The following is a 24,126-nucleotide window of genomic DNA, read 5'->3' on the forward strand; positions in this document are numbered from 1 at the left end:
TGTTAAAAAGTTTTGAAAGGTCTATACATTCCATAAAGAGTGATAAACAGGAAGAGGATCTTGCTCGTGTTTTTTTCTTTTGCACTTAGTTTCATTCTGGTAGTATAGACATCCAGGAAAGATCTGGTATGAAACCTGTCATTTAAAAAAGAAAGAGCAAATGTTTCTATATTTGGAGATTCTATTACATGTGCTGTAAATGTTACAGTTCCTATACTTATAGAAAGAGCAGTTATCATGTATACTGGTGCTATATTTATGTATGTGTATAGCCCATAAAGCAATAGTCCACACCTGGACATGGTTTCAACAGTGGCAGAAAGATAAGTGTAATGCAAGAGGAAATGTATGTCCTGAAGTGGTCACAAATCAAAGAAGCTGTGGTCCAAATTCCCCTATATATGAGCCTCTTGGATGCTGTCACCCATTGTATGGGGAGACAGACCACCACCATTTTCTGTGGTCTTGGTTGCCATCTTATCCTTACCCAGCAGTTCTCAATGTCTTGATCTCATTCCCCAATCCTTTGTAAGTGTTGCTTCCTCCATAAAATTTTTAAAAAGTTAACCTGCAGTGAACTGAGGAGTGGAGAGTGATGGATATTGGGTAGGAAAGGAGATAATTGGAGGGGGAGATTTGAAGTAGTTTGTTGGTCTTTATATTCATGTGTGTAACTGGCAGGTAGTCTATGATTATTACTTTTTTTTTTTAAGGACAGCTTTTAAAAAGTGTTTTAGATTTCATATTGAGAGTTAAACACTTTAAAAACAAGATGTAATTGTGTTGAAATATTCACTATCACTAAAAATGGTTTTTCCTTTTTCTAGGATAACTGGACAGCTCTTATTTCAGCAGCTAAAGAAGGACATGCAGCTATTGTAGCAGAGCTGCTCAATTATAATGTCAGTTTGGAGCATAGGGATCTGGTATGTGTTTTCTTAGTGTGAAAATAAAATAGTTTCTAGCTTTGTAGTAAGAATAACAATTTTGAGACTGGGAGTTTTTCAGTTCTGTAAAACAAATGAAAGATTTTTTTATTCTTAAATTGTATACTTAGTGCTGTTAAAATGGAAAAGAATATATTTTTAAATATTGTTTTTACAGCTGTGAAATAGTTGCTTTAGTGTTAATAGACTTTTGTTTTAAGATAATGCTTTCTTTTTGATTTGTTTGTCCAGCGATTGGATTTTTATGCACTTGAAATCTGCATTGAGTGTTTACACCAAATTCTTGAGTGTTCAGGATACAGTATTCTAAGCTTTCCATACAGCAGGAAATCAGTGCTTTCATATATGTGTTTATTATTTATCCTATATAAGTAGGATTGCAAAGTTGTGTAGTCAATTCTTACTATGTTTTGGACTTGCAAAACAGTCTGAGGACAAATACAAAATGGATTAAGTCACTAATCAGGTTTCTGAAGAGTATTTTTCATGTTTTATATGTCTTTGACTTGTGCTTGCCAGGGAGGATGGACTGCTTTGATGTGGGCGTCATATAAGGGCCGTACTGAAGTAGCTAAACTGCTGCTTGAGAAAGGAGCAAATCCGAACATTACAGGAATGGTAAGTTTTAGCCTTTCTTCTAAATGTTTAAAGCCCTGAATTATACACTCATTGTATTATCTTGATTAAACACTTCATGTTTTTTGCAATGTAACATTAACCACTGTATTTATAAAGGGATTGTTTTAATAATCAGTGTGACAGCCACTGCTTTTTTGATTAATTTTATTTTTTTTTTAATTAAAACAAATAGCTCTTAATAAGACTCAAATTAGCAGGAGCGGAAATAATAGAAAAGATATGTAGCGTATCTAATGCTGTTTGCATAACAGTTGTCATTTTTCTGTGTCTTTTCAGTTAGTGGACTAACTAATGTGCAATTTAGAAACAATAATTTAATTGTTTTATATTAGTAAATGGACTAGATTAGATAAATACATACCATACATGTGAAAGTGAATTAGAAAGCTAATATTTTGAGATTAATTTCGTTTTAGAAGCATTTCTTATAAAATATAGCATGTTGAAACATGAATGAACAATTTGTTTATAGTGTTAGCTGTCTGGTGTTTGAGTCAATGGTGAACAATGACGGAAGAACGCCAGTGCCTTACCTGTCTCACTGGGTATTTCATCTGCTTTGTGTGTGCAGCTTCTGCAGGCATGACACATCTGATCTGTGATTCTGATTACTTCGGGATATTGCATAGCTGCCTGTTGCTTCTTTCTTCTGTTACAAATGTTTATTTAAGATGAGGATGTGAATTTTTAAGCCTTGGTTAAGGAGTTATAAACCAAAATTGATTCAAACAGTAGACATCTTCCTAGATAACATCTAGACAATTTACTAGGCAGCAGTTACTGGTATGTAGTTAGATTATTTTTTTTTTCCCCGTGTAGTCCTTCTTCTGTGGATTTATTATCTCTTGGAGCATTGTGATCAATATTGTTCAGGAATAACAATTGAGACTACAATTTTATTTCTCTTTTTTAATTCTAAGCAATACAGTGTTTATCCAATTATTTGGGCAGCAGGACGGGGCCACTCAGATATAGTACATCTTTTACTGCAGCATGGAGCTAAAGTGAACTGCTCTGACAAAGTAAGTTATATGTATATAGTATTTAATTTCTTTAATGCTTGATACATTTCTTATAATAGTAATTTTTACTAAAAAAATATAAAAACATGAGTTTTTGTTTGGAAAAACACCAGCTGTTATATTTTGCCCATGAGATTAGAATTAGTGTGCTAGAATAAGTCATTATACTTACAGGAGGTTTTTCCGTAGTATGCTGAAGATACCTTCAAATACGTATTCTGTTTCCTAAGCTATTGGAAATCTTGCTATCCTAGGTTGCATAGAAGATTCTATAGCTACATCTAGAAAGAAGAAGTTAAAATGGCTTTTCAAATGCTTGTGTTAATTCACAAGACCAAATAAAGCTTTTGTAAAAACTAAAGTGAGGAAGTACAGGATGAATACTAGATTGTAGGTGTTACTAAATACAGAAAGCAATGTGGTAAAATGTTATCAATGTTTTTGCAGTATGGAACCACTCCACTGGTTTGGGCAGCGAGGAAAGGTCATTTGGAGTGTGTGAAATACTTGCTGCAAATGGGAGCTGATGTTGATCAAGAAGGAGCTGTAAGTAACTGCTAATTTTCCAGTGACAAGGTGTGGGTACATACATCTGCGTGTCCTGTTTTATTTGATATTACAAATGCCAAGAAATACATGAAACAAGATGAGATGTTGATGTTGGAGTGTATTACTTTCCAGCTGTTTGCAGACTACATGTGAGGTTTATTTAAATTAATTTGTGCTGTTTAATAAAAATATTGTGTAACTGGGGAGGCTTATTGACAGTTGACACTGTTATGTAAAGTGTAAATTTTAATATGCGTTAATGAATTTAGTTTATTGTTCTCTGAAGGTTAACGCTATCAAAATTCATTCTATACCCAAGCCATATATGTCAAACAACTTATTCCTCAGTGCTACTGAAAAATAAGGCAAACATAGAGCACGTTTTGAAAATACTAATGGCTGCTGTGCCTTTTCAGAAGCTGGAAAATTTTTAGAAGTTTTCAGCTGCATACTGTTTTTAAATAAAACATCCTAATTTTTTTGTTTTGTAAGACTCTTAAACTGCTTGTCAAAATAAAACCAAAATCAGTAAAAGAGAGGTGGAAAATTAGAAAAGCTTTTGGTATTCATATGATTATTTCTGAAGTTCTTCAGAAAACCTCTTTGTGAGTGGTATTGGAAGACCTGGATGCTCTGGTAATACTATGTTCCCATATGACAAGAAAATTATTTTACTATGTGTGTGACATTCAGGAGTTAGAATAAAGTAATCTGAGCTTTACTGTTTGCCTTTGAAGTGTTCTTTACTGTAGTGCTTAGTTTATTTCTTTTTTGAAAAAAGCATAGTAAGTACGCTTTGAAACATTAAACTGAAGTAATGGCAGTGAGTGTCCTTTTATTATTTAAACTGCTGATATAATGATGATTTCTGTATTCACTGTGCAGTAAAATCTGTTGTTTTTGTTTAAAGAATTCTATGACTGCACTTATTGTAGCAGTGAAGGGTGGCTATACTGACTCAGTAAAAGAAATACTGAAAAGGAACCCAAATGTAAACTTAACAGATAAAGATGGAAATACAGCTTTGATGATTGCGTCAAAGGAAGGACATACTGAAATCGTGCAGGATCTTCTTGATGCTGGAACTTATGTGAACATTCCTGATAGAGTGAGTAAATTTACATCATAATTGTGGTTTTATAGTTGTGTATATATTTAAATACCAGTGTACACAAATTTCTGGGTACATTATTTTTCTGGCTTTATAATTTTTCTGCCATCTAGAGGTCTTTTTCTGTATTGCTGTTTTACAAGTGTCACAGAATCACAGAATGGTAGGAGTGGGAGTGGACCTCTGAAGATATCCAGTCCAACCCCCCTGCCAGAGCAGGATCACCTAGATTAGGTCACACAGGAACATGTCCAGGCAACTTTTGAATGTCTCCAGAGAAGGAGACTCCACAACCTCTCTGGGCAGTCTGTTCCAGTGCTCTGCCATCCTCACAGTAAAGAAGTTTTTCCTTATGTTTAAGTTGAACCCCCTTTGTTCCAGTTTGTGACTACTGCCCCTTGTCCTATTGCTGTGCACAACCGAGAAGGATCTGGTTTCATCCTCCTGACACCTACCCTTTAGGTATTTATAAGCATTAATGAGATTCCTCCTTCAGTTTCCTCTTCTCCTGGCTAAGCAGACTCAGCTCTCTCAGTCTTCTCTCATATGGGAGATGCTCCAGTCCCCTTATCATCTCAGTGGCTCTACACTATACTCTTTCCGGTAGTTCCTTGTCCTTCTTGAACTGGGGAACCCAGAATTGGATGCAGTATTCCAGATGTGGCCTCACCAGAGCAGAGTAGACAGGGAGGACAACCTCCCTCGACCTAGTGGCCATAGTCTTCTTAATGCACCCCAGGATGCCATTGGCCTTCTTGGCTGTGAGGACACATTGCTGGCTCATGTTCAGCCTTCTGTTCATCAGGACTCTCAGGTCCTTTTTCCCTGAGCTGCTCTCCAGCAGGTCAGTTCCCATCCTGTACTGATACACGGGGTTGTTTGTCCCCAGATGCGGTACCCTACACTTGTCCTTGTTGAATTTCGTTAAGTTTCTTCCCACCCAACTGTACAGCCTGTCCAGATCGCACTTAATGGCAGCAAAGCCTTCTGGTTTGTCAGCCACTTCTCCCACTTCTGTATCGTCGGGAAACCTGCTGAGGGTACACTCCGTCCCATCATCGAGGTCATTGATGAGTATATTGAATAGTGCTGGACCCAGTACCGACTGCTAAGGAACACCACTAGACACAGGCTTCCAGCTAGACTGTGCCCCACTGACCATACCTCTCTTAAATTCTGCCCTTCAGCCAGTTCCCAATCCACACTTCTTAAGTTTGGCTGTGAGGATGTCATGGGAGACGGTGTTGAAATCCTTGCTGAAGTCAAGGTCAACCGCATCCACTGCCCTCATCAATCCATCCAGATTGGTCAAGCATGACTTCCCCTTGGTGAATCCATGTTGACTACTAATAAGCCTCTTTTCCTTGACATGCTTTGAGATGGCACCAAGAACAAGCTGTTCCATTACCTTTCCAGGATGGAGGTGAGACTGACAGGTCCGTAGTTACTCAAGTCCTCTCCTCACCCTTTTTGAAGACTGTAGTGACATTGGCTTTCCCGCAGTCCTCAGGCCCCTCTCCTCTTCTCCAGGACTTCTCAAAGATGATAGAGAGTGGCCTAGCAGTGACCTCTGTCAGCTCCCTCAGCACTTGTGGGTGCATCCCATTAGGGCCCATGGATTTGTAGGTGCCCAGTTTACTTTACTGTTCTCTAACCCAGTCCTCTTCAACTGAGGCAATGTCTGCCTTTTTCCTGACTTCCTCAGTGGTCTCAAAGGTCAGGGGCTCCCAAGGGATGGCCTTGGCAGTAAAGATAGAGACAAAGAAGGCATTCAGTAACTGCGCCTTCTCTGTATCGTCTGTCACTAGGGCACCCACTTCGCTCAGTAGCAGGCCCACAGATATGTTAAGTGTCAAGTGTTGCTGTGTAAAGGTAAAGGATAAACTACAGAAACTACTATTTTTCTGTGAGATTCTTGAATTGTGAGTTTCCATAGGGTATGGAAATGGTTGTGTGTTTGTCATAATCTGTTGTGTAAGAGTAATACTGACCTAACTTGCAGGTTTGGGATGGGGTTTTTGTGTATTAATACATTTGGTAGTGCAGTTAAAATTATAAAACCATGGATATTATTATAAATAATGTATTTAATTCAGCATCTACCTTTATGTTTTAGAATGAAACTTTTTACTGGGAAACTTACATGTATTAGGGGAAGACTTCAGCTCTGGATGTAGACATGCAGATGTCACTGTTGAAAGGTGCACCGTGTACCTGAGCTGTGATTGCATTGCTCAGTCGAGACAGGCATGCAGTATGGACAGTGACCAGAGTGGGAATCTGCTTGCTAGTCACTCAGGGGTTTATTTGGTTGCTTATATAGGTATCTTGGACTGTCTACAGTGTCCTCTTGATAGGTTTTTCTGAAGTGTCAGAGGCAGACCAAGCACTGCACCCTTCAGGCTATAGGTGATTAGATACTAAACTTAGGTGCCTCTGCTAAGATCAGTGTTTTACTTCAGAGCAGTAGTATGGTTTTTGAGGCTCAATTCCCAATGCCTAAATTGAATTGCATGGGGTTGCAGAGAAGGAAGAAAACCTCCTAGTATTTGCCTCCATGATTTTAAAAGGATTTTTTTGGATGCATTTTTCTATATTTCAGGTGTCAGCTTAGAGCATTTCTTATATAGTTTTGTACTGAGCTGCAGTGCTTCATGTGACACAACAAATTCAATCTCAGGCATATATCAAATAAAACTTTCGGTATTTAAGAAAATACATTGCAGTCTCCCTTCCCACCTCTTCTGTCACAGAATTCTACAACTGTTTGAATTCATGTGCTTTTGGGAAGGATAAGGTACAGCTTTTGGTACAGCTGACTGTATTCCAAAAATGCATCAAACAATGAATACTTTTAAATTCGGATGCTAGAGTAGGTTTTGATAAGGAAAATTTCTTGGTTTGCTGCCAGGTATGTAAAGAATGTGATTGATAGGGGATCTACTACTACTGAGCTTTCTAACTGAAATCCATGGCTGTGATTTAGCTGTACTTTTATTTATTTTACCTGTTTCTTCATTAAAAAAGTATTAGGTAACTCCAGAATTTCATTTTCTGAAATTCTGGCATATCCTGATATGTGTTAAAATCAGAAGCAGAATTGTAACTTTGTTTTACATATAGACAACTCCATTTACTACAGCAAGGTATTTTTTCTTTAAATAAATTTGAGATGAAATCAGCCTTTTGCTTCTTTTCTTTATAGCAGCATCGTGTTTGTAAACAAGATAGCAGCCAAATCTGCCCAAAAAGAGGGGTAAAATTCTTTAAAGTTCTTGAAGATCTTTTGTCAGCTATGAAACATCTAAAGGAGACAGCCAACATTCTTGTCTGATAGTAAAGAGGTCATAACTGTGAGTGGTTGGTCTTCCTATGAACATAGAGAACAGCTGGATTTTTTTCATATTCACTATTAGTTTGTGCTGTTATTTTTTTAAGATAGTGGTTTAGGCTGGGCCTTTTTTAGGGTGTTTGTTTAGCCATAAGTATATAATATTTCACCTCTTTTTTTGCAAAAAAATATTAAAAATGGAGTGCAGATTTTTGTCTTCTGTATACTCGTTACTTGCAGAGACATAAATATTTTTTGTATCTTTAAAATGAGTGCAGATTTCTTAATGTAAGTAGGCATAATGTACATTTAGAGGCTATAGTTTATTCTCTTGCATTTCTTTTTGCTAGATAGTATTAACTAATCTTCAGTATTTTTTCACAATTTTTTTAGAGTGGAGATACAGTTCTGATTGGGGCTGTTAGAGGAGGTCATGTTGAAATTGTGAGGGCCCTGCTCCATAAATACGCTGATATAGACATCAGAGGTCAGGTAAGTACAGCAATGTAAATTTTAAAGCCGTTCTTAAATAGGAAGCGAATTTGAATACCAAACAATTGTACCATGTTTCTGAAAACAAGGCTTTAAAAACGTGCTCAGTCTACTCTGTAGAAAACTCGGATTCCTATCGAACATTAAAAGTATAACGTTGCTGAACAGTTTTTAAGATGTAAGGCATACGTAATTGCAATGACTTGTGAAGCAGCATTTTTTTTGGTTAATTTGTATAATGGTTGAAAAGCAAAAGATGTAAATTGAACTTTTTTATCTCTACTACCAAGCAGATTTGAAATTATTAAATACTTTTAAAACCGTGTAATAATATTATTTAAATACTTAATATTTTAAATTTAATATCAGCATATTAAAATACATTAACCCTTAGATTGTATCTGTAGTCAGTGCTGGTCAGCCTGTTCTGTCACTATGCTTGCTTGGTTATTCTCTCTTTCACTAACTTCCTTTCTTGTGCTAGGCAGTATTGTGACATGGATTGATTTCCATGTTTTCTACCTATCCCTTCTTTCTTTTTTTGTCCTTTGATTAAGATATTGTTTTTATTCTTCTACTGAAAGCTTTTACTCAGCACAGCTTATTTTTATTGTTACATTCAGCTTGCTTTCTTTTGCTTGAAGCTGTTCAGATCACTCTCAGGCACATATGTTCTGCCAAGTGTGAACACAAAACTAACTCGTCACTGAGAGCTGCAAAGATTCAGGGCCTTCTGTTGATGGAGAGCCTCTTTGAGAAGCCAAGGAGCTTCTAGTTTGGAGAAGAAGTAGTGTTTAGATCTCTTCCTCTTAACCTGTCGTTGGAAACCTGGAATTGTGTGTCTCACCTTCTTGCTGACAATCTGAAAAACTGGAGCTTTTCAACATCTTGATACGGCCAAGGCAATACAGAAGCAGCAAGAGGACCCAGCCTTCTCAGGAGTGAGGAAGCTTGGGACTTCTGGCACTGTGAGAGTGTCTGCAATTCAGCATTTGCAGTGGTTAATAGAGAATACATTTGTGGCCTCATTGACACAGCAGAAGTGAGCACCATCAGAGGAAGATTCTGGCCATGTGCTTCAGCTCTTCAGATTAGAACCAGCAGTATCAAAATCAGTGATGAGCGCTAGTGTTTAGCAAGTCCCCTGCTGTCTGGTATTGCAGCACCTGTATGCCAGCCTGATCTGTTTATTACCTGCCCAAATCCGTGATGTTCTGGGAAGATTACGGAGTCTTGTCCAGCAACTGTGTTCTTTCCTGCTCAGTTACTCATATGAACACATGTCAGAGGAGACTCTGAGCAGATAAAATGTGACTATAGGGCCCTGGAAGCAAGTGTTGGGGCAGTGGAGGGCTCAAGTGAGGGACTCAGACCTTCTGGTAGGGGAGAATGGCCCAGCTGGGAGAATCTGGCAGACTGGTGCCTGGCTGTGCAGCTGATGATGTTGACAGCGAGAAGTCAGCTTCTTCAGGCTGGCGTCTTGTTGGATGCCACTTGACTGAAGAACAGAGAACATGAAACCCAAGTGACCAGAAAGGAAAGAAATCTTAGTGACCAGGCTTGTTAAACTGTTGAGAAAGGGGTTAAACTCCATTTGCAGTGAAGCCCGTGAGTGGGAGAGGAAAAGCGGCAGATGAAAGAAGCAAGCAAGGAAGAAGGCTGCAAGGGGAGACTTAGAAGCAGCTGTGTAGTCAGGAAGTTTTCACAAATGTCTCTACACAAGCGTGCATCAAGCAGAGTCGTGGTGCAGTCACTAGGCTATAAAAAGGTTGCAGGCATTGAGACTTCCTGGTATAGCATGCATCACTGGGAAGGAAAAAAAGATGATACAAGCAGATTTGCAGCTCTCAACCATTCAGTTCAGTGATAACAGTGTGTGGCTGATCTGCATGCTGGTGCTTTGCGTTGACTTTCACATCCGTCTGCTTTTACAGCTTTTCAGCTTGCATGGCCAGCCAACCAATTTATCAGTTTTATTAGGCTATACTGTAAAATTGAGAAGAAAATGGGAAGTTTTTTAAAGGCCTGGAAGTGATTAGCACTTCCATGTTCTAATAGGAGAGAAATCTTATTTTTTAAAAGAAAAAAAAAGGCACAGAGAAACATGACTTACATAATAGGGGTTAAAATACAGTACTCTAGGAAAACTTATTTTATTTCATTAGAAAACTTGCATATTTGAGTTATAACTGTATGCCCGTATATAGTTTTGGAAACTGTTTCAAGACAGGTTGAATCTGATTGGATTGTTAAAGCTTTTAATATATTTTGCACAAGTTTGTAAAATACATTTGTGTTCTGTGGCCAGATTTCCGTTCCCTCTACAAAATTCTACTGGAGTGCCAATTAGATTTGGTAACATTTCCCTTTGCTCTGTACTATGCTAAAATTTGCTCTGTTATTTGCTGTTATTGGTATCGTATTTTTAATTTTACTTATAGTTTTTTAAATGAATCAAAATGAAAGCAAGTACTGTTAACATTTAATATTATCTTTTTTCAGGATAATAAAACTGCTTTATATTGGGCAGTTGAGAAAGGAAATGCTACAATGGTGAGGGATATCTTACAGTGCAACCCTGATACTGAAACATGTACAAAGGTAACAAAGAGAATTTGAATTGAATTGCTTTAACATTTGTTCTTTTCTCAACTCCTATGTGACATTAAGATCGTAATACTAAAAGCTTTTGTGAAGTGTTGGTACCTTGCACGCCATTAAAAAAAATATTCTGAAATACAGAATTTATTCTCAGCAATGGTAATGTCGCCTTTGTGATAAACATCACCTACTATGAAAACTTGATAGCATGGAAAGTGCAGTTACTTTACCTCTGCATCATTGACATGACCAGCGGTAAGGAGTAGAGACTGAGGGCTGCTGGAAACTGAGGAAAGTGTTTTCTGATACTACTAAGCATGGAAGTTCAGACCACCATTTATTGCACATGCAGGAATAAAAAGAAATAGAGAAATTAGTATGTACAGCAGTGAATTACCTCTTCTGAGACTCTCTTTTCAAATATATTGTATTTTATCTGAATCTTGTCTTTCTCTGTTTGACATTATTAGTAACAGGCCTACTTTTCGCTTTTAGGATGGAGAAACGCCGCTTATAAAGGCAACCAAGATGAGAAATATTGAAATAGTAGAGCTTCTTCTGGATAAAGGAGCTAAGGTCTCTGCTGTAGACAAGGTAAAGAATATTTGTTTGTTTGCTTCAGTGTATTTAACCATTTACTTCTGCAGCAGAATTTTGTATGGAGCTCTCAAGGCTACTACAGAAAGAGCTTCCCATATGCTTAGTAACTATGTAGACCATAATACTTAAATGCTTAATCTTCTATATGCTTAATAATTAAATAGACCAGAGTACTTCAATATAAATTAATTCCCACCATTAATTTATTGGAGTATTTTGTTTATATGATTATTTTGTTTATATGCTTTTAGTAATATGGAAAAAAAAATTCAGGCCAGGAATAAAAATTTCACAGATAAGAATACTGATTCTTAATACACTTGAAAAAGAGCATAGAGAATGGTTGTTGTTTGTCACTGATGTTTGGTTTTGCTTAATAGACATTAAATTAAGCAATGCCAAGGACAAATACAATGGTTTGTGCTGTCCTCTGATGCATTACCTACTTTGACTGTAAACCTTTTAAACCTGTAAACCCAGCCGTAAACCATGACATACAGGAACATTTGTTTGATACTTTTTTAACCTCTTAGCATTATATTTAGGGCAAATAAGTAATAATGCTGATTTGATGTAATAAGGAAACTTTACTGGAAAAGTTTTTGAAGAAACCTGACCAGACATTGAAATAATTCTTACAAGCAGTATCTCTTGTTCCAAACAAGTTTGAATTTGCTAGTGGACGCTTGCTTCTAAATAGAGACTACAGATTCCCTGAACCTTAAAGTATTATTATAAATCTTTGCAAAAGAAGACAGTGCCTTAGATTTAGCATTATAAGGACTGCCTTTGTGCATATCTTTTCTGTAAGATGTTAATGCTGTTGAGAATACCTTAAGATGTATTTCAAGTAGATAACACATCTGAAACAATGTGGAACATATGATCTGTTCATAACCTTAGGAATTCATGTGAGATATTACTATTTTTCACTTAAATTGCAGAAAGGAGATACTCCACTTCATATTGCCATTCGTGGACGAAGCCGTAAACTTGCTGAGTTACTCTTAAGGAACCCAAAAGATGGTAGATTGCTTTATAGACCCAACAAAACAGGAGAAACACCTTACAATATTGACTGTAGCCACCAGAAGAGTATTTTAACACAGATATTTGGAGCCAGTAAGTATAACTACTTAATTTTATAATTTTTAATCACTTTTATATTGAGAATCCAGTTTATTAAATTCTCTATTGAAGAGTGGTAACTGTTTAGTTTTTTAATGTTGCAACTAATGGGAGAGCTTTAAAAATAAAAATCAGTTGGCCAAAAAATTCATCACTCTAAAAGCCTAACAAAGGTCAAATGTCCATTTTATTTTTGACTTTAGACATTGGATACTGTGCAACTTCTGTTGATTATTTTGTTTTTGCTTAGGTCTTGCTTGTGTAGTAATTATTCTACTTGACTTGCTGCGATTTGGGATTTTTTAGAGTCTCTTGTGGTAAACTCTAATGGTTTTGAGAACTATGTAACATTTATGTGGATGATTTAAGATTCCTTTGAACAAGAATGTACCAATAATAACAGCTATTTTATGTGAGGAATATATATGAATATAGGTGATCCTGTCATGATTTTATGTATGAAAATTGTCATAGTGAAAAGATTTCTAAAGCACAGTTGTGTAACATAGTATTTGTGTTACAGGACACTTGTCTCCTACGGAGTCTGATGGTGACATGCTGGGCTACGATCTGTACAGCAGTGCTTTGGCTGACATTCTGAGTGAACCAACCATGCAGCCACCTATCTGTGTAGGCTTATATGCACAGTGGGGAAGTGGAAAATCCTTCCTGCTCAAGAAACTGGAAGGTGAAGTTGATTTAGCCTTTTCTATAGATTCAAATCTAGCTATAAAAAGCATCACATGGGAGTTACTAGTTTTTGCAACAGCCATTGGTCCATGTATGTCTCTGTAATGAAAGGAGTTAAACTTTAGTGTGGTCAGTTCATCCATAGGCATCTTATTTAGCATTTTCTATCAAAGGATGTTCTTCTGAGATATTTCAGCGTAATCCATAATACTTTTACCAGTCTTGATGTTTCTTACTTTCTGTGATTCCTGTTTTTAGAAGCTTCTATATTGATCAAAATGGGGTCTCTGCGTTCATTTTCTTCACCTTATGCCCCATGTCATAAACAAAAAGAGGTGTGGCTTTTCTTCCTGTTCCTCATTCATCTTTTATTCTGGACTGTGTATTTAATATTTAATATTCAGTAGATCATAAATAGGTTTCTTCAGGAATACCTGATTTAGTAAATGTGAATCAACAAAGAGAAATAGGTACTGAAGCCCTTATATTGTACTGTTATATCTGACCATTTGAGAAACATGGTCCAGATTTCAATGATGGAGGTTTTGGGGGTTGGAATGTGTTTTGACAGATACGGTGGATTTATTTTTCTTGGTGTCATAAAATAGGTTTTAAACTTTTGAAGGAGGATAGGAAATGGCATGGCTTTTAATATGCCTTTAAAATTAGAAAATCTGCAGCAAACAGCGCAAGTATAATGTAATTAAATAGTTTCATTAATTGCATGGGCGAAAACTTGGGGTTTTGCACTAATGTTCGAAGAAGAATTCAAGCATCATTGTCTTTTTGGGTCAATAATAGGGAAAAATTATACAGTCCAGTGGAAAAGTGTTTCTTTACAAAGATGCTATCTTTTTTGCTTTCTGTTTTAGAATGATTTAACTTGTTAACTGGTCTTTGTCTTTTTGTTTTAGATGAAATGAAGACTTTTGCAGGACAGCAGATTGAACCTCTGTTTCAGTTCTCCTGGCTTATTGTATTCCTCACGGTTATGCTGTGTGGTGGTTTGGGTTTATTGCTTGCTTTCACAGTGGATGCAAAGCTTGGAATAGCCGTGTCACTCAGCTTATTAGCAGTTCTCTACATTTTCTTTAGTAAGTCTTATTTTATGTGAAGGTTTTTATCTCTTTTTGTAATTTGATATTGTTTTGTAGACATACTTTATGATTCAGAAAAATACTAAATGTTTTTCTAGAAAATAGGACTCCTTCAGACCCTTTCCTTGTGTTTTGTATGTAATTTGGGAGAGGATATTCTTGAAAACAGAGAAGAATTTTGTACACTAAATTCATTGTGTTACTCTTACTATTCTCATTTTTAGCCATAACTGTTAAAAATTCATTCAACTCCTTTTACACAAATCCATGCCTTACCTGTTCAAACCTCATGGTTTTTTTCAGTTGTGAGCGTTGACTGAAATTTAGCCATAACATCTTTTTTAATTTTTAATATTTTAGCTGTAATTTACTTTGGTGGCCGAAGAGAAGGTGAGAGCTGGAACTGGGCCTGGGTATTAAGTGCAAGATTGGCAAGACATATTGGATATTTAGAGTTGCTTCTCAAACTCATGTTTGTGAACCCACCAGAATTACCAGAGCAAACCACTAAAGCCTTACCTGTCAGGTTAGTTCTTGTGTTTATTACTCTTGAATGAGTAATTCAAGTTCACTCTGATACTTTTCAAACTGTGCATATTAATGTGCATCTTTATCCACCTATGAAAAGCTGTTGAGATTCCTGTTTGAAAAACAGTAGCCCTACAAGATCACGTAATTAAATTTTTCAGTGTGAAGAAGATAGTCGTGTTTTCACGAAAAAAAAACCAGCCAAACCAACTCTGTGCCTAAGTTGGTGAAAGTTACTCCTTCTGAGCATTAGGGGTTTTGGCTGTCATACTAATGAAAGTCTGTAAGCAGACACAGTAATAATTTAGTTTGCTGGTACTGCTTAATGTGTATTATGTTTAATGCCTGTTTCATTGATTACTTCTGTTAGAAGGTCTTTTTTTTGGTGGTTGTTGTCTTCTTTTTTCTTCCTGTAAGTAGAGCATCAGACTGCTCAAAGTTTACCTGAAAGCAAGAAAATTTATGCCATGTGTTTTATAGTTTTGTTTACTCCTATTGTTTAGAGACTTCTATTTTAGCATCGTGGTGCTTTTATGTGATCTTGTTTTTCAGTATTTTTCTGATGCTCCATAAATGCTTGCAAACAGCTCAGAATGCAGTTTTAAAAATACTTTCCAATATTATCTTTTGGCATCATAAAGATATTTTTATGTTTTTACTGCTGTCTGAGGTGACGTTAGTGATGTGATCATTTTTATCTTTTGAAGAAATCAAGTTTTAGAATAGGAAATGGGGCAAATAAGAGGTTGATTAGAGGAGAAAAAATAATGAAATACATTGAATTTAAGTATTAAGTGTTTAAATTTCTTACGTTTTGTACCACGTGAAAAAAAATTTAGCTACAGAGATGCGGGAAGGTTTTTGTTGGCAGAAAGTATTTAAAAGCTTTCTAAAGTATACAAAATACTTGTTTTTTTCTCTTCCAGGTTTTTGTTTACAGACTACAATAGACTGTCCAGTGTAGGTGGAGAAACCTCATTGGCTGAGATGATTGCTACTCTCTCTGATGCATGTGAACGGGAATTTGGTTTCCTAGCAACAAGGCTATTTCGAGTTTTCAAGACAGAAGATACACAAGGTTTTTATTACCTGAGTGACATTTCCAGTTATTCCATTTCAATGCACTGTTACGGGGGTTGGTAGATGCCCCGTACCTGCAAACATTCAAGGTTCTGTTTTTTCACGTTATAAGCTCTTTTTAGAAACTGGTAGCCATGCAGGAATTCATACAGCAGGGCAAACTCTTTCCATTGTTTTGGAGAGAAAAATGCCCTTGTTTATTTGCTCATCTTTTTTATTAATATGGTAAAGGGATATTTTCTGTGAAGTATAGTTTTCAGAAGTGTCAATGGAGATTTATATTTTTCCATAGCAATTAAGTCATTGTGTCTTGAGTCAGATAAAGGGGAAAGTATGCTTTTCTGTCCTGCTAAGGGAAGTTTCTGTTTAGTTTAGTAGATTTTTGTTTGGAGCTTTTATAAGTGACCATTACTTATTCTTGGAAATAATAAATGTTTAGAACACATTGGTCCAAACCCATAAATTGCTGTGATCAGTGTGGGTAAGATGGGATGAAATATTCCTGCTTGATCCAAATGGAACAAACCTTTTTTCTTCTGAAGCATCAGCAGATTTCTGAAAAATATATGCAGAACAGAGCATGGTACTGTGAAGAAAGGGAGTTCTAGAGGGTAACTTTCAATTCATAGAGATCTTATTCCTACTTTGAGTTCAGTTTCAGTCAGTTCCTTCTCATTTTGTTTTGACCTTGACTACAAAGTGAGGAATCTGTAGATGCTGTCTCCTCTCACGAAGTGAAATGTGTCATCTCTCCTGTCTTGCAGAGAGTGGGGAAAAACCGTGCTACGTGCTAAACACAACTTACTCCTCATTGTTCTTTCTCAGTGTCACTGAATGTTCCTTATGAAAGTGATACGTGGAGTCTTTCACCTTTATTTCTATGTTAGACATTCTCCAGTTCCTAACTTCAGCAGAACAGTTTTCCTGGTGCTGTAGTTTCTCCTGAAATAAGGTTTGACTTAAAGAATGGCAGTGCAGTGTTGGCTGCTTCTGATCATTTGCAGTAATCATGCTTTCCCCTTCATTTGTAGTCTTACCTTTCTCTTGTATTCCTTGACTCTGTTGCCTTCCTGTGTTCTTCCTAATTCTCTAATTATTTTTTTTTTAATTTTATCTTTTGGATCCTATGGCAGATCTTCTTGTCTGGATCTTACTAGATCTAGGGTTAGAGGTTTCTTGTCTTCAGATATTCATAGAAATTCCAAATAGGTTTCTTTTTATTCTCCTTTATCTTTACTTTTTGTTATGCTTGTAAACTTGCAGACAGTTGCCATTTCATTGTTGATGGTTCCTAAGTCTCTCTCTAATCCAGTTCTTTCTCTTTCTAGTTAGAGGAGCTTATATCCCTACTTTGAAATGTCTAGAATTGAATGTAATTATAACTGAGCTGTTATTCTTCCCTTCTTGCCCCTTACTCCTGTTGTTACTCATTGCTGTTGCTTTGTCCTGCATCGCAATCCTTTCTGTCACATCTGTCAGTAATGTGCAAGACTTTTGCAGCTCATACCCCAGTCTAGGATATCACATGTGGGCCATGGTTATTCTTTGCACCTAGCATATTTTAAATTTTATTTTTCCATGCAAGTTCAAATACTGATTTTTAGCCATCATAATTTTGCATCAGTTTATTACTATGTTCTGTTCTTTGGCATTGATAAGTGTTGAATTTCTATGCTTGTACAGAGTCCAAAGGCAGAGGTTGTGACTTTGGAAAAAAGCTATTTTTTTCATCATTGCCTTAGCTGTGCTAACCTGCAACTGCAATGTTCCGTTATCTCTTCCCTGTCAATCCAGTTAAAGTCAGGTGGTTTATATTCTCTTCTGAGGCTCCTGTGATCTGTCCAAACCTTTCATACCTCTGTCCTCCCTTGTTTGTGTATGCTTTAGCATGGAAGAAAGGATAGGCTCAGGTTTTAGCTTGCAATTTTGATGTAGTTCTCCAGTGGCACCATTACTATTACATTATGTAAGTATCATGTTTTGGTTTAACACTGGGTAGTTACTGTACTGTTTTCCTAGGATTTACTTGAATAAATACAATTTACAGAGATCACAAAAGAGATTATGAAATCTACTTAATAAAGATCATTTCAATCCATTGTGGATTTCTTGAAACAAGGGAAATAAATTGAAGATAAAAGGAATATCTCTGCTTCATGATTTTCAATAATTTTGGCAAATCTAGGCAGTTTTTTTCACATGTTTGACTGGATGGTAATGCTGCAGTAAGCTTTTGTGCAAGCTAGTGTTTTATGGAAAGTATGCAAGTTGCAGACTTTGTACTTGCCAGTAGTTACATTTACATTCATTTTAACAGCAAATACTTGTTTCCTAGGTAAAAAGAAATGGAAGAAGACTTGCTGTCTCCCGTCCTTTGTGATTTTCCTGTTCATACTGTCTTGCGTTGTTTCTGCAATTGCCCTGCTGGCCATTTTTAATGTAGAGCCAGCCAACATGACAGTGAATGTTATTCTTATAACGGTAACCTGTGTTGTTGGTTTGGCCTTTATCTTGAATTGTCGCACGTGGTGGCAAGTGATGGATTCAGTTCTAAATTCTCAAAGAAAACGTCTTCACAATGCTGCCTCCAAGCTTCACAAGTTGAAAAGTGAGGGTTTCATGAAGGTAAGCATTTATATGAATTGGCCATTAAAAGAATTTAAACAAAACACCAAACCTGTAGCCTTCTTAAGATGGGGTGCCATTTGTTTAATCAGGCCAAGTCTCGCAATGTTAGAGTGAATCGTGGTGAGTTTTTACTGAAAGGAACACTTCTGTTACACTGGTAGTTATGCTTAGTGTATGAGATCTGTCTGCTCAACCAGGAGTGTTAAATTTGGGTTAGGTCTTTAGTTTCTAATGTTATTTTTGCTGGGAGGAAGGTACTAGGAAAACAGTTGTTCTCAATAATGAGTATTTAGTAAAAGCTTGCTTAAGATCCTAAGATTAGAAAGAATAACTTTTGAAGTATTCTAAAGGTGAAAAACCAAGCCCAGCTTTGGCTGTCTGCAAGACCTCTTTATCACTGAAAAAACATTCCAGAACAGTTCACATATTTCATGAAAAATGATAGAAAAATGCACTGCACTGTATCTAAATTGATAAAAAATGTACCCATCAGGCTGTCATTGAATATCCTGTATGCTCCTATTTGAACATAAACTTTACCATCATGATGGTAGCCTCCACAGGTAACAGCTAATGCGTTCTATAACAATATGTTGAGCAAATATTTTTGTAGGACAAAAGACCTTGTCTGTGCCTTGCTGCTCTTTCTTGACAGTTGGTTTTTGAGTGGTATTTACCTGGCATAACTTCAGCCATTTAGGAGTTAGATTCACCCTTTGCAGTGAAAGGAGAGGAGTGGGTATTTCAGGAGAGCTATTAATCTGATTTATGTCATCTTAACGTGCACGTGCATTCAGGATGAATCTAGTGGTGAACAGATCAGATTTTAATGTCTACCTGATAGTTGCTGAAATTAGGGCAGACAAATTCTACCTTTGTTTCTATATTGAGGATAGTTGTTAAATGTGTGATTTAATGTTGAAAAACTTAAAAAATCATCAGATTGTATAATCTGAATAGCAGTGACCAAGCATTAAAATAATAGCATAATTTGCTTGGCTGGAAGGCTGAAAGAAAATGTTAGTGTACATTTTATGCAAAGCCATTTTTTAGGATTAACCGAAGCTACAAATACTCTTTTGTTTACTCTTGAAATACTGATTTTCAGTGCATAAATAGTACTTTTTTTAAAAAAACCAACATTGTAATGGAATTTAAATAAGGATGGTTTGTTACACTGAAGTGGAATATGTGATTCTGCTGTATATTTTTGTGCAAATAGGAAATTAGAATTTTGGAAATTGCATTTCAGGACTCTCTCTTTGGACATTTATAAGTGTTTATTTTAATAATCTTATTGAAGTATTTTTGGGACAAGTAGCAGTCCTCAAAAGGAATTATATGCTTTTTTGTGAGTTTGAAGTAATGTAGCAGTGTCTTTTCCTTCTTTGCTTTTCATTTTTATAGGTTTTGAAATGTGAAGTGGAACTGATGGCTAGAATGGCAAAAACCATTGACAGCTTCACTCAGAACCAGACAAGGCTTGTTGTGATTATTGATGGATTGGATGCTTGCGAACAGGACAAAGTTCTACAGATGCTAGATACTGTGAGTTGGATCATTTTATAAAGATGATCTCTGGATCATCTAGATGATCTCTTCCACAGATGAGCCCAGATAAATATAGCTATTGTATATTTTCTGTAGAAAGAAGGCATGTATACAGAGTTTGTGTGCTGTACTTTTTTAACATCTGCGTACATTGTCATAGCTGTAATACTAAGAGAGGTGGGTTTTAAAAGTTGAAAATTAAATCCCAGTAGGACTGTACATTTTAATACTTGTGAAAAGTTTTGAAATAATCAGATGTAAATGACTGAAAATTAATATCCTGTTGAAACAAACTTAACAATGTTTGGGAAGTTTTTCGAAATTACTTTTGAAATACTTTAGATGAAAAATACTGAAATGCTAAATATTTATCGAGGCTGGGACATTGCTGCATGATACCATCTTGGGGATGAATTCCACTGTAACTATTACTGCTGATTTGTCAAGTATGCTTATTTATAATTATGGATAAGTTCCTAACATTACATATATCACATTGAAGAAACTGACATCTCTATATATCTCTTGTCCTCTCAAATTTATGTCTGCAACAGAATGGATATAAAATATTGAGTCAGACCTTCAAATGACCCACAGATACTGTTAATTATTATTAACAAGGTGTACTGTCTACTTTTTTACAGGTGAGAGTCTTGTTTTCAAAAGGCCCATTTATTGCTATTTTTGCAAGTGACCCGCATATTATTATAAAGGCTATTAACCAGAATCTCAACAGCGTTCTGCGGGATTCAAACATAAATGGACATGATTACATGCGAAACATAGTCCATTTGCCCGTTTTTCTGAATAGCCGAGGGCTTAGTAATGCGAAAAAACTAATGGTAGCTTCAACAACCAATGGGGATATTCCTTATACAGATAATGCAGGTAAGGTTATGCAGGATGGTGATACAAAAGTTACAAAACCAGTGTTCCAGAAATCTGGTTTTTGGAACAAACTGTTTAAATAATTGGCAGATCATTTGTGTTATTTTATAGATCAGTCAAATGTATATGAATGGAGAAAATGCCTGCCTTTTGGTTTTTTTTCATAGGATTGCATGAAGAGGTTGACAGGAGAGTTTCTCAGAACAGCCTTGGAGATATGACCAAGCTTGGTAGCAAAACTGCTCTCAATAGGCGGGTGAGAGAGATTTTTAGATTAAATGGAGATACTGGTACTATTACAGAGATATTTTTCTATTAATTTCTTTTTTCTTTCACATTTTTAATGGTGTCAACTTGGAAGACTTATCAAAGCATTCCTATGAAATTAATATAAATTATCTGTGTAGGAAAAGTACATTCCTAAATCAGTAGACTGATGCTCTATCAAAGAGGAAAAAGTTTACTTGCTCACCAAAGTGTTATTTTCCACAAATACTTAAATTCAGCTCTCTGAATACAGAGATGATACAGCATACTGGTAGTAGCAGTGGTCTATGAATGATTGTATATTTTGGATTCTCGTGTAAACCCAGTATCACCTGATCACAGGATGCTACAACAAGGGTCAATAATTGAGCGAACCAAGGAGTTTAAAATATTAATAGTACTAGACTTTTACTGCAACATGTTCACCACGCTGTCTTTCCAGCTTTCTGTTTTCCCATCTTTATGTAAAATCAGAAAGTGGGTGAATAAAAGGTATCTAGAAGGCATGAAAAGCAACACAGAGTCTAAGGATTCTGAGGTTTTTGAGCTGCCATAGGTAGAGATGGGGGGAGTTTTGTACCAGAGGAACCTATGTTCACTTGAGTTTTAAAATGTCATTAGTGAACGGATGACGTTAATCTCTTGAAGAGGCAGGAGGAAATGATGATGGTAATGCTGAAATTAGTGATCTCTTTACAAAACATCTCACAGTTTTGCCCTCTCAGAATTGGTGTGCAAGTAAAATGTATAACTTTTACCAGTTCTTGGCTTATATGTAAGTCACTGTTACATAGCTAAATCAGAATTCAATTCTGGTAAATATTTTTATGGTATTTCATGTCAACTTCACGGACACATATTCACAAACGTTGTAAATTTATAATCAAGTAAAACTGAAGTATTTCAAATACATAGAAGTTTTTTGATACTAATCAGTACTCTTTGCTTTTTTGTATCATTATCAGGATACTTACCGAAGACGCCAGATGCAACGTACCATTACCCGCCAAATGTCTTTTGATTTGACCAAGCTGTTGGTTACAGAGGATTGGTTCAGTGATATCAGTCCTCAGACCATGAGAAGATTGCTAAATATTGTTTCAGTGACAGGTAAGTGTCACACATTTGTGTACAGCACACAGTATTATGTTTTGGTTGCTTGTAGTTACACTCAGACTTTTTAGTGTGTAAACTAAATTTTAACAAGTCAGCCCTTGTGTTGATTTTGAAAATTCTTCTGAAGCAAACTCTTCTAGAGTGTAAGCAAAGATTATAGACTAGTCTATGTAGAGTATAAAATTATTCTAGTCTATGTTTTTAGGAAGTTTTCTGGTTTTTAATTTAGAAGTGGGATAATGAAATGCATTTTTTTATTTCATAATACTTTAATGTGAATAAAGCTCATAGTACTGGTATCTGAAAAGGTAAACTGTGAGGCAGAACTAGGTAAGTATCCTTTACAATTTTGCTATGGATGTTTGGTTATCCTAAATGGATGTCAGGGGGTCATGAAAGCGTTTTATGACTTCTTTTCCTTTAAAAAACGCAGTCGAGACATTGGTGTCTTTGAGGTTTAAAAACTGGAAAGAATTGGAAAAAGGGCTTATGGAAGTCTAATAAAATCATGTTTCATGTAGTAAGTGAATGGGGAATGATTATTTACTTTTTCTATTGCAGACACTAAAAAGCACTGAACAGCCTTAACTGGTTCAGAACAAACAATTTGAGTTACTTTTCACACTGTGTATAGTTAAGTGCATAACTCTGCAACAGTTTCATATGGATATGGGAAGCTTGCATAGATTCAGAAACAAATAAATACCTGAAATTTAAAATTCATCAAGTGCTAATGGAAACCAAGCAATGAACCACAGGTCACCAGGGGCTGGAATAACAAAAGAGATTATTTTCCCCTAGGTTCTGAAGCTTTTTACGCTAGTTATTTGCTATTGTATAGTATGAGGCTTCTGGGCATCATGAACCTTTTCTCAGAATTGGCATGATCTTTAACCAGAAAAAAAAATCTTGGCAAAAGCTCAAGCTTAATTTTAGTCTTGTGTTCTGACCAATATTTGCAAGAATTTTTATTAGCTTGTCAAATTATGCAACAAATTATGTCAAATTATATGGCAGATTATGGCTTGAGATGATTTTGAACTTAATGAGTTAAAGATGTAATACCACTGAGTTTGCAGATCAGGTTAAAGGACTTAAGTAACTGTTACTTTGAGAAAAAAAAAAGGTGTCTTTCAAAAGGGAAAGAAGTCCTCTGTGTTTCTTCCCTCCCTCCTTGTTATACTAGGTCGTTTACTGAGAGCTAATCAGATTACATTCAACTGGGACAGACTGGCTAGCTGGATCAATCTCACAGAGCAGTGGCCCTATAGAACTTCGTGGCTCATACTGCATCTTGAAGAGACGGAAGGTGTTTCAGATCAGCTGACTTTAAAAACCATCTATGAGAGGTAGGTGTTATTTTGGTAATGGTATGCACTTGCAATGATTAAAATAGTAATCATTATTCATGATTATTAGAATAACCTGGCTTTCAAACAGGTACCAAGTTGTAATCTAAAATTCCCACAATTTTACTCTTTTCTGTTAAGTTTTGGAAACTTTTGAATTAGTTTTATTGCCGTTTAATGCACCACATACAAATGTGTGCTTTGTATTAAACCCAAAAAGAATTATACTGGAGTTCTTTCACAGACAGCTAGCTGTGCTTCTGCATCTTGATATAATTTCCACCGCTACCTTGGCAAAGCTAGAAGTTGTCTTTTTTCCCTAGTTAGAAATCTGAACTAAGCTCTGCAAATACCACCTTCACTGGTAGAGATCTCTGAAGGTTTGTTGCTTAGCAAGTGTGCTTAAGGCTATGGCAGTGCCTTGTGCTGCAGTAAAGGAATACAAAAGTGAAGCATGACTTTCTCCATTGCTGGTACACAACACAAGTTGCTGTCCAACAGAGCTGTTGCCA

At 36.2% G+C, this 24,126-nt stretch overlaps 1 protein-coding gene across 1 annotated transcript in view; it reads left to right on the forward strand.

Moving 5' to 3' along the window:
- Positions 1–827: 827 nt before the first annotated feature.
- The window catches only part of KIDINS220 (kinase D-interacting substrate, 220kDa), a gene marked incomplete at its 5' end in the record, with an annotated part of 56,903 nt that continues 33,604 nt past the window's right edge, over positions 828–24,126 (forward strand). Inside the window, 19 exons of the mRNA XM_010189972.1 lie at positions 828–926; positions 1,467–1,565; positions 2,507–2,608; positions 3,056–3,154; positions 4,068–4,265; positions 7,993–8,091; positions 10,594–10,692; positions 11,188–11,286; positions 12,237–12,414; positions 12,944–13,108; positions 14,025–14,204; positions 14,568–14,733; positions 15,662–15,813; positions 18,151–18,440; positions 19,851–19,991; positions 20,639–20,882; positions 21,050–21,138; positions 22,115–22,259; positions 23,452–23,614. Of these exons, the coding sequence (XP_010188274.1) occupies positions 828–926; positions 1,467–1,565; positions 2,507–2,608; positions 3,056–3,154; positions 4,068–4,265; positions 7,993–8,091; positions 10,594–10,692; positions 11,188–11,286; positions 12,237–12,414; positions 12,944–13,108; positions 14,025–14,204; positions 14,568–14,733; positions 15,662–15,813; positions 18,151–18,440; positions 19,851–19,991; positions 20,639–20,882; positions 21,050–21,138; positions 22,115–22,259; positions 23,452–23,614 (2,807 nt within the window). The remainder of the gene's footprint in view (positions 927–1,466; positions 1,566–2,506; positions 2,609–3,055; positions 3,155–4,067; positions 4,266–7,992; positions 8,092–10,593; positions 10,693–11,187; positions 11,287–12,236; positions 12,415–12,943; positions 13,109–14,024; positions 14,205–14,567; positions 14,734–15,661; positions 15,814–18,150; positions 18,441–19,850; positions 19,992–20,638; positions 20,883–21,049; positions 21,139–22,114; positions 22,260–23,451; positions 23,615–24,126) is intronic.

The sequence above is a fragment of the Mesitornis unicolor genome, unplaced genomic scaffold (assembly GCF_000695765.1).
Source record: "Mesitornis unicolor isolate BGI_N332 unplaced genomic scaffold, ASM69576v1 scaffold10358, whole genome shotgun sequence".
In the NCBI taxonomy this organism is placed as follows: domain Eukaryota; kingdom Metazoa; phylum Chordata; class Aves; order Mesitornithiformes; family Mesitornithidae; genus Mesitornis; species Mesitornis unicolor.